Source organism: Salvelinus sp. IW2-2015, linkage group LG4q.1:29 (assembly GCF_002910315.2).
Source record: "Salvelinus sp. IW2-2015 linkage group LG4q.1:29, ASM291031v2, whole genome shotgun sequence".
NCBI lineage: Eukaryota > Metazoa > Chordata > Actinopteri > Salmoniformes > Salmonidae > Salvelinus > Salvelinus sp. IW2-2015.
Window position 1 is genome coordinate 86,071,512 of NC_036842.1, and position 14,544 is coordinate 86,086,055.

Consider the following 14,544-nt stretch of genomic DNA (forward strand, 5'->3'; position numbering starts at 1 on the left):
TTATCATATCGCGTTATGAAAGCACCACCGTGTATCGTTGTGCGCGATCGCCACATTTTGCTGTGTAGGCTATGTAGAAAATAAGAATGATGTATTTTATCATCATGTCAGTGGAACTACAGAAACAATCACACGATCTGAAAATCCCACAACCGCTACAAGTTGTCAACATGACTGTAATCATATTGAGTGAGTGATTGATTCTGTGAAGTCGTTTTACACAAATTGATAGTAGTTACTGTATGTAGATTTTCTCCATGTTGCAATCAATGTAATACCTGTAATCATATTCAAGAATGAAGGGAATTAATAATTATTCTTCAAGTGTTTCAATAAAATACTTACATAACTGGTAAAAATATAATTGAATATCATTTTTTATTCATATTGAATTTATATTATCTTGAGTATCATCTGTCAATATTGATGTATGACTTGGAGTCATGATTTGGTGGGACGGCTCGACACAAGAGTTCCAAAACCTCGATTGCCTTCAAACTCTCGGAAGTTTAGGCCAAGTTGCTGTTGAATGTAGCTGGCAGCTAGCTAGCTACATAATAACACGTTAGACTAAAAGACTCACAGGATACAATAGCTTCATTTTATTGTTCCACTCTATACAGCGGAGAACATAATAAAAGATTATACTGGGTTACATCAATATTTGCGTTTCGAAACAAGAATGGTAGCCCCTTTGGAAGAAGCTAGTGATTGTTTTTTTTGGGCGCTTTAGCAACCCAGAGAAGGATGGTGGAGTTGAGCTACAAACACTAACAGGTCTTAACGCTAGCTTAATATGCGACAGCAGAGCTGTAGCTAGCTTGTTGCGATCGTGTTGTGTCTGAAACGTTTGGAAAGAACGTACCCCATGGCCAAATTTGCCAGGGACTCGTTGGGTATCCGCTCTAATGTATTAGCGAAGAGATGCACTTTGATTTCAGATTAGTTTTTTGACCAATCGTTACTAATTAGCCTAGCTAACGTTAGTTTTCTTGGCTAGTAAGTTAGGACTTAACGCACTAGAACTCTCACTGAGTGCGGTGAGAGTAGCTAAACTAGTTAGCACAGAAAGACTACACATGAGGTGCTACGCAGTTTGTCCACCACGACCACGATTCTTACCAATGAATGATGGATCTACGAACACGCTAAAATGGAACTATTTTATTAGTCAATGACCGCTTTCATATCAATAATCGTACTGAGTCAATAACCCTGGTATGCTGATCTCATTTTAAAAAAAGCTTTGCCACATGCTCTCTACAAATGGGAGTTAGCCCACCGTAGCTAGCTATTTAGTTTTCCCTAAGCATCAGCGAACGTCTTAAATGTTTAACTTGGAAGACTCAACAGAGGCTAACTAGCTAACTAATCCAATAGTTATCACAACACTGCTTGAGATCATCCAGTTTTCATATGTATTCGTCCAGTAGCTACCTAACTCTGGGCTGACAGTAACTAAATGTGTGCAGGAACAGTAAAACCTAAAATGTGTGCCAGAGTGTCAGGCCCACATTTTATGTTGGACATAGCAAGATAAAGCATCATGACATGCTCCTCCTCAGCTCGAGGGAAAGAACCAGGGATACTGGTGGCCTGGATCTAGGTAGAGAACCCTCTTGTTTTAATACAAGAGGTTTGTAGTCAGTCTTTGTCTCTTTCACATATCAATCAGTAAATTGTAGTCTAGAACGCTACAATTGCCATGCGATGTGCATTCACACCACTGACGGACTGTATTGGCTCTTATGGTTTGCACATACCTTATCCCCATGACATCAATAGGTGCTCTGCAAGAAGCCATGGGAAGCTGCTTGGAGCTGTCCAGAGTAAGGTATCAATGCCCACGATAATCATCAAACCAAAGACTAAGGTTTGGTCTCTTGATACTGTTACAACAATCCTACTTCAAGTGTGGGCCATTGCCAAGCTGAGTCAGACCCCAAATCTAGGTATGACAGGTTTCGTAAAAAAACCAATCTGTAGACCTTTCCCACCTGAATTAAAATTAATGGAAGCATATTGGGTTTCACAATAATCACCACTCTGTCAGTGATTCAGTTGTAGGTACATGGTTTGTATTGACTGACAGCAGGAGTGACTGTTGTCTAAACAGTGATTGTTGCTGTTGCCAGGTGATAACGTGGGATGGAGATGGGGGAACTGAGCTCGGGTCGGGTCGTGATGGAGCTGACGGAGCAAGAGCCTGGTCCTCACCACACTCATCGCCGTGACGATGTTAGGTGGCTGCCCCCCCCCCCTTTAAAACATGTGGTGCTGCGTCGCTATGTGCTGAAACTCCAACCCTTCGTCCTTCGAGAGCGGCCACCGATGCAAGACGGGAGCCAGGTCAACTAATTGAGTATTTTCCATTCCCGAACCACAATCTATTGTTTTAAACTTATCTTGATTTGTTGATTTGTCATCTTGTTCAAGTACCATTCTCAGCTTATGTCGACTCCAAAGCTAAACTAACCGTGATGTGGTGCCTCACGCTGCCTGGCAGGACTATACATACCAAACGGTGTCAACATAATGTTGAAAAAGTTATAACACAGTGTTGTGGATCTAACATGGAACATGTTAAACATCAGTATTACATTGAATCAACATCTGCAATAGGTCATAGGCCCCAACAAAGCATCAGCTTGTTGTGACCGTGACTACTTGACTTGGACCGTATTGAGTATGCTGCAATGGCCAATAACAAAAACATGTCTGTGTGGTTATTTTGGACTCCATCCATGTGGCTTTCGAAAGGATGAGGTCTGGTGGAAACGGGAGAGAGTGGGGTTGGGACACAGGGGGGAGTGGTTACTGATGGTTGGCTATGGTTGGCTTACCTATGGTTAACGATGCAAGAAGCTCAATGTGAGGTGTGTCTCCACCTCACGTTGTGATGATGCAATGACATAATAGCTGTGAATTACCAAGAATATTGTCAAAATATAATTAATTGATGGCATCAGTGACTAAGTATGGGAGTTGGATGTCATTTTAGTGATTCTGTTTTCGTGTGGTTACAGCTATGGGATGCCTGTGTCTGACTCTGTGTGCTGTGAGTTGACTGGGAGTTTTTTTGTTTATTTTTTTTTTTTTTTTTTGTGTTTTTTTTTGCACTAAGTAGAGCATAGCTGTGTGTTTTGTGTTTTTCTCTTTGTGCATTATGCAGGTGTTAGTTAGTTTGTCTCTATTGTTATGCTGTACTTATGGTAGTTCCTAAATGTGTTCCTTCTTGATATTTTGCTATCTTTCCTTGTCCTTATCTCTACCGTTCTGTTTTGCCTTCCCCTACCCAGTCCATTTTATGATATTCACAAGGTAGACAAGGGCATAGGTTCGTGTAAACATGTAAACATGAAGGTCTAGCAGTTCTGATAATGTTGTGCGTCTCAATTGTCTGTATTGCGGTCGTGCGCACATATGTGATTCCTGAGTTGTTTTTTGACTGTTTTGACTGCTGTTTGACTGTTTTTATTTGTTACTTGTCATTTGCGTTTGTTTGTGTGTCTTTAGGGATCTTTGCCTTCAAGTGTCGCGGGCAGAGGAGTCTTCAAATATGCCTGCAGGAGGTAATGCACAGCCACAGCATCAGGTTGGTGGAGGAGGCCGTGCTGGAGCCACAACCCCAGACTGGTAAGACCTTATTCATCCTACAACTAGAACTGGCCCAATTATGAAATACATTCTTCCATACTTGCTGACCCGAAATGCCATTGCCATATATATACAACACGAAATATATATGATTTCCGTGTTGCCGGACATTTGAGAAACGTACTGCGACCTGCATTGGGGTGGCGTAACCTATTAGAGTATTTCCCCCAGTTCTCAGAATGACAGAAATCACATTTAGAATATGGTAATTCATATTATACAGAACATGCAAGTCGAGGATTTGCAAAAATGTGCGGTCCTTACCGAATTCTGATGTGCTCTTTGAACATGTTAATAACTGTCCACGTTTACTTTTCCTCAGCCAATCACTAGCATATGTCAATCTACTATAGTTAAAAAAGTTAGCGTACCTTTCTATATTTTAGCTTATCGAGAAAGAAATGGCCTATTCCAAATAGACTCTGTGACATTGTCCCCACTGACCCCCCCAGTTCTTCCCTTCTCTATGTCAATCTAGCTCTGGGCTACTCTGTCCCCACCATGCCCAATGGTGTCACCCGGATCCCTTCGGGTAGGCGACACCCCCTCACACCCCTCCACGCGCCACCCGTCTGTGGCCAGCACCCACCTGCCCTCGGTGGGAGAGGAGTCCTCACACCCCCTGCAGTGGCTGATGATGCGGTGAGAAGCAACTCAAAACCAAACTAGAGTTTTTTTCTGGATAAAAGGGGGCTTGGGTGGAGGTCGGGGGGGCTTGGCAACGTGGCTGAATTTTAAGGAACATTTTTAGACGCCCCCATCTTGGCTTAGTGTAGAGTACATTATTGCATTTGTAAGCTCATTTCCTGCAATTCTATGCATTTTGCCATGGCTAATGCTGTGACTTTGATCAAACATACACTAAATCTGTACTGCTAAATTAATTGTTTTGGGAATTTTCACTTCTTTTTTTATTTTTTACCTTTTTATTTAACTAGGCAAATCAGTTAAGAACAAATTCTTATTCACAATTTCTACATTCCAAGATGGCCGTAGCAGTCCGGTCGTGTGTTGTTATTGTCTTTGTCTATTCCCGTGTAAATAGCCTCTTTTTTTCTTGTATACATTTTAATCTCACTTTCTATCTATGAACAAAATATACTTTCCTGCAACCCGCCTTACCCAATGTTGGTACGGATCTGCTATTTTTTATTCCTTATAACTGAAACCTCCGTCAGCTAACTAGCTACTATTCTTTGTTAGCCACGGCTAGTGGTCTCACCTTTTAGCTCGGACACCACCAGCTTTAGCTGGGACAATACATGCCAGTCTGCACAGTGCGATATCAACCCAGAGCATATCGGACTGCTTCTCCCTACCACATCACCGGATTCCTGCTGCTCTGGATCATTACACCGGATCATCGCATCTAGTAGCTAGCTGCTACCGAGTGGCTACTGTTAGCTAATGCCTCTGTCCCGAAGCAAGCACCAGTTAGCCCTGAGCTAGCCACGAGCTAGGCCCATATACCAGCTAATTCTAGGCAACAATCCCTCTTTTGCCAATTGTCCTGGACCCTTTGTTTGTCCGACGCGGAGTCCCGCCGATCCATCACGACTCGTCTGCTGACGTGGTCTCAACGGGCTTTCTCCTTTGCGATGTCGCCAAAGACCCATCTTCATGGTACCCCATTTTGTTTATCTGTCGCGCCCCAGCCTCGAACTCAGGTCCTGATGTCCATAACTGACCCGCTCTGCCCATTCTATCGCCCTTTACCCATTGTTGTCTTAGTTCTCCCTGATCAACACCTGTGACTGCTTTAAGCCTCTCTCTAATGTCAATATGCCCCTCTCTAATGTCAATATGCGCTCTGTCTTACTGCTGTCTCGGCTAGTCCTTATTTGTTTTATTTTCACTGTAGAGCCCTCAGTCCTGCTAACCTTGCCTTAGATAAGGCTCTTTTGTCCCACCACCCACACTGCGGAGACCTCACCAGGCCTAACTGGTCCCACCAGAGATAAACCTCTCTCATCGTCACTCAAGCCTAGGTTTATCTCCACTGTACTCCACATCCTACCATACCCTTGTCTGTACATTATGCCCTGAATATCTATTTTACCGCGCCCAAAATCTGCTCCTTTTTATTCTCTGTTCCCAACTCATTAGACGACCAGTTCTTATAGCCTTTAGTCGTATCCTTATCCTACTCCTCCTCTGTTCCTTCTGGTGATGTAGAGGTTAACCCAGGCCCTGTAGACCCCAGTACCACACCTATTCCCCAGGCGCTATCATTTGTTTACTTCTGAACCGTAAAGCCTTGGTTTCATGCATGTAACATCAGAAGCCTCCTCCCTAAGTTTGTTTACTCACTGCTTTAGCACACTCCGCCAACCCGATGTCCTAGTCGTGTCTGAATCCTTAGAAAGACCAACCAATATCCTGAAATTTTCCATCCCTAACTATAACATTTTCGCCAAGATAGAACTGCCAAAGGGGGGGGGGTGGCATCTACTGCAGATATGAGCCTGCATGAGTTCTGTCATGCTATCCAGGTCTGTGCCCAAACAGTTCGAGCTTTCTACTTCTAAAAATCCTCCTTTCCAGAAGTAAGTCTCTCACCGTTGCCGCTTGTTATAGACCCCCCTCAGCCCCAGTTGTGCCCTGGATCCATATGTGAATTGATTGCCCCCTTTATCTTCAGAGTTCACTACTGTTAGGTGACCTTAACTGGATATGCTTAACACCCCCGGCCGTCCTACAATCTAAGCTAGATGCCCTCAATCTCACACAATGATCAATGAACCTACCAGGTACACACACCAAATCTTAAACACGGGCACCCTCATAGATATCATCCTGACCAACCTGCCCTCTAAATACACCTCTGCTGTCTTCAACCAGGATCCTCAGCCTCATTGCCTGCGTCCGTAATGGTACTCGCGGTCAAACGAACCACCCCTCATCACTGTGCAAACGCTCCCTAAAACACTTCAGCGAGCAGGCCTTTCTAATCACACAAAGATCAATGAACCTACCAGGTACACACCAAATCTGTAAACACGGGCACCCTCATAGATATCATCCGACCAACCTGCTCTCTAAATACACCTCTGCTGTCTTCAACCAGGATCTCAGCCTCATTGCCTGCGTCCGTCAATGGTGTCCGGCTCAAACGACACCCCTCATCACTGTAAACGCTCCCTAAAACACTTCAGCGAGCAGGCCCTTCTAATCGACCTGGGTATCCTGGAAGGATATTGACCTCATCCCGTCAGTGGAGATGCCTGGTTATTCTTTAAAAGTGCTTTCATTCACCATCTTTCAATAAGCATGCCCCATTCAAAAAAATGTAGAACTAAGAACAGATTATAGCCCCTGGTTCACTCCAGACCTGACTGCCCTTGACCAGCACAAAAACATCCTGTGGCGTACTGCATTAGCATCGAATAACCCCCGTGATATGCACTTTTCAGGGACGTTAGGAACCAATATACACAATCAGTTAGGAAAGCTAAGGCTAGCTTTTTTCTAAACAGAAATTTGCATCCTGCAGCACAAACTCCAACATGTTCTGGACACTGTAAAGTCCATGGAGAATAAAGCAGCACCTCCTCCCAGCTGCCCACTGCACTGAGGCTAGGAAGCATGTCACCCAGAAACCAGAATAAAGATAACCACAAGAACATAAACCTCCGATAGAAACCACACACCAAAACTGGCACACTGCATATCCACACACTCATAGCAAAACAATACCGCCTCAATACCATCCCGTAGACCAAAAACAGCTGCACATCCACGCCAACACACTCACCGCACAACGGCCAAGCACCAACACACTAATAGGCGACTAAGAACGCCACCCACAAAACAGCACTTCCTAAACCTCTCAACCCCAAATCCAACGACGAATCATGAACCGAGCACAGCTAGCTATGTCAACAAGCAGACACGCCTAAGCAAAATATGCGTGACACCCATACACAATAATTAAAAGTCTCCAGACTCCAACAAACAATCTAGGCAACACAACCCTCAACAATACCATATTCTAAACCAACCATGACATCCCACCCAGCCCAAACCCATTGGCTCTATGCAAATCCCCGCCATATAACTCTAGAAACACATATCGTATCAAAAACACCTTCAACCTCGTCGAAATAAATACCAGATACATAAAGACTGACAAGCCTAAAACCCACTACAAACACCACTCAACACGCAACTAACCACTCAACCACCGATGAGTGAGTAAAAAGCACTAGCCCCAAACGACCACAGGTCACTCCCCACAACTCATAGTCAAAACAGAGCACAACGACAGACCACTCTAGACCACAAATGCAATACTGTTCATAGGACCTACAGTTACATGAAAAGTCGGGAAGCTATCAAATAACTAGGTAGAAGACATCTTCAAAATTAAAAAAAAATACAGATTTACCAAAAAAATCATTCAACCACCTCCACAAAAAAATGTTAATTAAGTCACCCAAGGCAACCAAACACAATAAACGCTCTAGGCCAAATCATAACTTTGTGAACCACTGACACCAAAGTAAAACAAACAATAATTTTACGCACACACAAAACACCCTTCGCTCTCTCACAGCCAGGAACGATTATTCACTTATATAATTTTTCCAAAAAGCATGACAGACAGCAAAAAACACGCACACTATACACACAACCCAATACCAGTCGAGCCGATCAACGCCAAAAGGATAAACAACAACCTCAAACACCAACATAAACAGAAGATACCTGTGCCTATTAAATACAAGCTGAAACTGCTCCAGAACACAAAAAATTATATTCATGGCCATTTAGACGAGCTTTAAACACCTCTGAAACAAAGAATGAGCGAAAAAAAAGACAATCCTAAATATAATAGCAAACGATCATATGGAAGAGGACCTGCTCAACAACCTGTTGAATATCGTATCTACCGTCGAACCCACCCATACCTTCCATACACACAACTACCAAAGATAAGCCCTAACCTCTCTGGCTGCCAACACTCACCATGGGAAAAATCCAAAAAAAATGAACTCAACGCCCTCCAACAGACCACACACATCCCAAGACGAAACCAAACACAATAACTCCGCAACCAACCCTGGACCTCTAACCAGTTCGCAGATTCACAATAAACCCAAACCCCAAATATCCGAAGAAAGCACCAGAAGCCAAACTTCTGCAAAACGCAACAAGCAAGAAAACTACAATTCGGTACCACGTCCATCGGTGTGTGACAACACATATTAGTTACGCAAGTATTAACACCATGGGACCACGCAGCAGTCATACGCGCTCAGGAAGGAGACGCGTTTAGCTGTTCTCCTACGAGATGAACGTCGTTTTCCAGTGATTCTGAAAAATGCAAATCAATCCCAGAACATCAGCAACGGGAGGCCCTTGTGAAGATGCGATGGAAACGGGCAAATAAGTAATCTATTCTCCACCTGAGGTTACAAGTCCTAATCATCGCATACATCTGAAAGGCCGCTCAGCAGGAAGAAGCACTTGTCAAAACCGATATAAAAAGCCAACTCACGGTTGCAAACTGACATTTGGGGAACACAGGATCGTACTTTTTGAGAAATGTCCTCTGTACTGATGACATACAAAAAAGTCAGAAATTGTGTTGGCCATAATGACCATGTTATGTTGAGGGAAAAAAAGCGGGGCACGCTTGGCAAGACTAGAACACATCTCAACTGTGAAGCATGGGTGGCCAGCATTCATTTGGAGGGTGCTTGCTGCAGGGGGCACTGGTGGTTTGTACTTCACAAAATAGATGGCATCATTATGAAGGGAGGAAAAGTTGTGGATATATTGAAGCAAAATCTCAAAGACACAGTCAGGAAGTTAAAGCTTGTCGCAATGGGTCTTCCCAAATGGACACATGACCCCAAGCATACTCCAAAGTTTGTGGCAAAATGGCTTAAGGACTACAAAGTCAAGGTATTGGAGTGGCCATCACAAAGCCCTGACCTCAATCCCATAGAACATTTGTGGGCAGAACTGAAAAAGTGTGTGCGAGCAAGGAGGCCTACAAACCTGACTCAGTTACACCAGCTCTGTCAGGAAGAATGGGCCAAAATTGGGAAGCTTGTGGAAGGCTACCTGAAACATTTGACCCAAGTTAAGCAATTTTAAAGGCAATGCTACACTCAATTCGTTTTTGGTATGTAAACTTCTGACCCACTGGGAATGTGGTGAAAGAAATAAAAGCTGAAATAAATCATTCTCTGTACTATTATTCTTTTCACATTCTTAAAATAAGTGGTGATCCTAACTGACCTAAGACAGGGAATTTTTACTCTGATTAAATGTCAGGAATTGTGAAAAACTGAGTTTAAATGTATTTGGCTAAGGTGTATGTAAACTTCCGACTTTAACTGTATATCCATCCTGCCCTGCCTTTCTAAAGTCTTCGAAAGCCAAGTTAACATAACAGATCACCGACCATTTCGAATCCCACTGTACCTTCTCCGCTATGCAATCGGGTTTCCGAGCTGGTCATGGGTGCACCTAAGCTACGCTCAAGGTCCTAAATGATATCATTACCGCCATCGATAAAAGACAATACTGTGCAGCCGTATTCATCGACCTGGCCAAGGCTTTCGACTCTGTCAATCACTGCATTCTTATCGGCAGACTCAACAGCCTTGGTTTCTCAAATGACTGCTTCGCCTTGTTCACCAACTACTTCTCAGAGTTCAGTGTGTCGAATCGGAGGGCCTGTTTTCCCGGACCTCTGGCAGTCTCTATGGGGGTGCCGCAGGGTTAAATTCTCGGGCTGACTCTTTTCTCTGTATATATCAATGATGTCGCTCTTGCTGCTGCTGCTACCCTCGTAAAACTGACTATCCTACCGATCCTTGACTTCAGCGATGTCATTTACAAAAAAGCCTCCAACACTCTACTCAGCAAATTGGATGTAGTTTATCACAGTGCCATCTGTTTTGTCACCAAAGCCCTATATACTACCCACCACTGCGACTTGTATACTCTCGTTGGCTGGCCCTCACTTCATATTCGTCGCCAAACCCACAGACTCCAGGTCATCTATAAGTCTTTGCTAGGTAAAGCTCCGCCTTATCTCAGCTCACTGGTCACCATAGCAACACCCACCCGTAGCACGCGCTCCAGCAGGTTTACTTCACTGGTCATCCCCAACTCCTACTTTGGCCGCCTTTCCTTCCGGTTCTCTGCTGCCAATGACTGGAACGAATTGCAAAAATRGCTGAAGCTGGAGACTTATCTCCCTCACCAACTTRAATAGTCAGCTGTCAGAGCAGTTTACCGATCACTGCACCTGTACACAGCCCATCTGTAAAAAGCCCACCCAACTACCTCATCCCCATATTGTTATGTATTTTTGCTCTTTTGTACCCCAGTATCTCTACTTGCATATCTATCATTCCAGTGTCAATGCTAAATTGTAATTATTTCGCCACTATGGCCTATTTATTGCCTTATCTCCGTAATCTTACTACATTTGCACACACTGTATATAGATTTTTCTATTGTGTTATTGACTGTTTGTCTGTTTATCCCATGTGTAACTCTGTTGTTTTTGTCGCACTGCTTTGCTTTATCTTGGCCAGGTTGCAGTTGTAAATGAGAACTTGTTCTCAACTGGCCTACCTGGTTAAATAAAGGTTAAATTAAAAAAATACTTTAAAAAACAACAACTAATGAACCCTAACGACGTTGGGCCAATCTCAGCCGGGTGTGATACAGTCTGGAATCGATCCAGGGTCTGTAGTGCCTTACACCGCTGCTCCACTCGGGAGCACCTTTTTATTCTCAAAGATATTATAAAAAATATATAGGTTAATTATCTTTCTGCATACTTTATAACTGGATTTAGTCGTTGATTTATTATMTTTGTTACACTGTTTGGACTTAAGCGACTTGAAATAACGCTTAGGCAGCCCGCACAAAAAATGTAATGGCAGAAAACTCCCTTCAAACACATTAACATCTGAGGGAATAGAATAAGGCCAGCACACTGAAATACTCCAGCCCCTATAGCTTTATATACTGAGTGTACAAAACATTAGGAACATCTTCCTAATATTGAGTTGCACCCCCTTTTGCCCTCACAACAGTCTCAATTCGTTGGGGCATGGACTCTACATGGTGTCAAGTGTTCCACAGGGATGCTGGCCCATGTTGACTCCAATGCTTCCCACAGTTGTGTCAAGTTGGTTGGATGTCCTTTGGGTGGTGGACCATTCTTGATACACATGGGAAACTGTTGAGCGTGAAAAACCCAGCTGTGTTGAAGTTCTTGACACACTCAAACCGGTGCGCTTGGCACCTACTACCATACCCCGTGCAAAGGCACTTAAATATTTTGTCTGGCCCATTCCCCTCTGAATGGCATACACACAATCCATGTCTCAATTGTCTCAAGTCTTACAAATCCTTCTTTAACCTGTCTCCTCCCCTTCGTCTACACTGATTGAAGTGGATTTAACAAGTGACATCAATAAGGGATCATAGTTTTCACCTGGATTCCCCTGGTCAGTCTGTCATGGAAAGAACTGATGTTCCTAATGTTTTGTACACAGTGTAGATGAAACAAGACCTCTCAATATAAATGTTTGAGTTGTTTGGCAGAGCACATTTTGAGGTCTCCTAGACCAGGGGTTCTCAAACCTTTTGTGTCTGGGGGCTCCTTTTTGTGAAAGAAAATTCAACAGGGACCCTCTCAAAATCAGAACACAGATAAAAATGGCATATAAGGAGTTTTACTATTACTCCGGCAGTGCATGGCTGGACGAACCAAAGCACGGGCCTTGGGAAGGAACATTTTAAAGGCCTGCACCAGAGCATAAAAAAAMTAATCTGTTTTCAAGCTAAGCTATTTCCTGCATTCTATACATTTTGTCATGGGGCAGAGACATTTTTTGTTGTTGCAGATTTAAAGCTGATATRTTAAAGCCACTACTTTTTGTTCTCGTGTGCTGTGTCAAGGAATCAACTCATGTACTGTTTGAGAAGTTGTGACTCGTGGGAGCGTGGTGGTGCTTCAATGAATGGCCAATCATATTGTTAAAATACAAATAGCATGACTTTTTCGTGTGTAGTCTAGTCTTCAATGGTGGACTGCGACAGCAGGTAAATGTGGAACTGGAATGTTAAAATGCGCGGAGAAGTTACTGGTTATTGTTTTTACTGGCCCCAGCCATAATGTTGGACTCTGATTACATTGTGTTGTATTACACCCTCTAAACTTATTCCATGGATCCCTTGGCCAAAATAATATTCATTTAAATTGAGAACCCTGTCCTAGACTAAAGAGAACATCCACTGTGCCACTTGTGACATTGATGGGTAATAATGAGTTAATGTAAAAGCTGCCGAGTTGGTGTGATGACGATGTTATATTAACCCCGTCTCCTGATCCGTCTACAGATCCACACCTATGTGAACACCACAGGTCTGCTGGATGACCAGCCTAGCCCTCTGACTGTTCCAGCCCCTCTGGACAGCCCCGACTCAGGCCAGTCCCAGTGTCCCCCTACACCTCCCCCTCCACGGGTAGCCAGACCAGAGCCTCTGCCCCCCATGCCCCAGCTCCAGGAAGAGCCCCAGGTACTGCTGGAGCCCCTGGGGMTGCGCTTTGTGCTGGGACCCACCCCTGTACAGAAGAAGATGGCCAAGGGGAAGCAGTCTACTGGGGGTGGAGATGGAGAGGAGGCAGGGGAGGACCCAGAGTCCCCGGATCTTGGAGAGGAGGAGACTAACAGCCAGACGGACACACACTGTGCCACAGAGGCCCCAGCCCTACTGGAGGGCCAGCCTCAGCCGCCCCACACACACTCCAACGGCACCTCTGTCGGGGTTACTGCCCCAGTAACAGCCCCCCGCCTCCACCGCACGCCCCCCGACACCCTGCAGAATGTCAACAACTCAGCCCAGCGACGCACGGCCCTCTTGGACTATGAGAACCTCCCGGCCCTGCCGCCCGTCTGGGAGACCCGCAAGCCCAGCAACGAGCAGGTGGAGAACAATGGAGGCGGCCAGGGGGGGCTGAAGACGCCATCCCTCAACGGCTACAACCACCACTCCTACTCCCACCCCCTGTCAGCCTACCCCCCTCATTCGGCCATGGAACCCTCCCACAACTACGTCAACACAGAGAATGTGACGGCTCCTCTCAGCGCTCGCTGTGCCCCCGACATGGTACGCCGCCACACCATCTTCAACTTTGACTTCCGCCGGCCGTTGGGGCTGCTGTGTCAGGAGCCTCCCAAGACGCTCAACTACATCGAGMTGGAGATGGAATCTACCACCACCTCTTCATCCGCAGCTGCCAAGGGTGCCTCCTCGGACACCAGCAACCCCCACACCCCCACCTCGCCGCTGCCGCCTACCACCCCCACACGCCGTACCGAGCTCTATGCCTTCATAGACATCGAGCGCACCGCCGCCATGTCAAGCCTYCAGAAGGCTCGGCCGCGCGACGACGGAACATCGAGGAAAACGCGGCACAATAGTACGGAGCTGCCCACCAAAAGCACTGTCTGACTGAACAGATCCTTCTGGCACCTTTTTCTACTATGAACCCCTTTAGAAAAAACATGTGAAGGCAGTCTACACAGGGGACTTTCTTAATAAACACAAAGACAGAGAAACACAGGCCATGGAGACATTGGAAATGTATTCAAAGAGACTCCAGAAATCGGTCTTAAATGAGATTTAAACAGACTTTCTGTTGTGTGTGGTTGGTTACCAAAGTAGGTACTTACTTGCGATATACCAATTTATTCCTATGGTAATATAATACCTCTTCTCCTTCACTCATTCTACAGTGCATTTGGGTTGTTTATTATGTTAATAAGACTGGACTGCATTCCTCCTCACCCAACCCCCCCCCCCCCGGTACAAATCAGTATTACTGAACAAAGCATTCCATTTAGC

The 14,544-nt window shown here is 44.8% G+C and overlaps 1 protein-coding gene across 7 annotated transcripts in view; it reads left to right on the plus strand.

Moving 5' to 3' along the window:
- The window catches only part of LOC111962714 (fibroblast growth factor receptor substrate 2), a 22,477-nt gene extending 7,933 nt beyond the window's left edge, over nucleotides 1-14,544 (plus strand). For 6 of the 7 annotated variants that reach the window (XM_070443214.1, XM_023986011.2, XM_070443215.1 and 3 more), the window contains one exon: nucleotides 13,036-14,544. In XM_070443214.1, the coding sequence (XP_070299315.1) occupies nucleotides 13,036-14,151 (1,116 nt within the window). In that variant the 3' untranslated portion in view covers nucleotides 14,152-14,544. Of the gene's footprint in view, nucleotides 1-3,569; nucleotides 3,637-4,135; nucleotides 4,300-13,035 lie in introns of those variants that run through there. The other variant, XM_070443219.1, reaches the window with a different exon arrangement.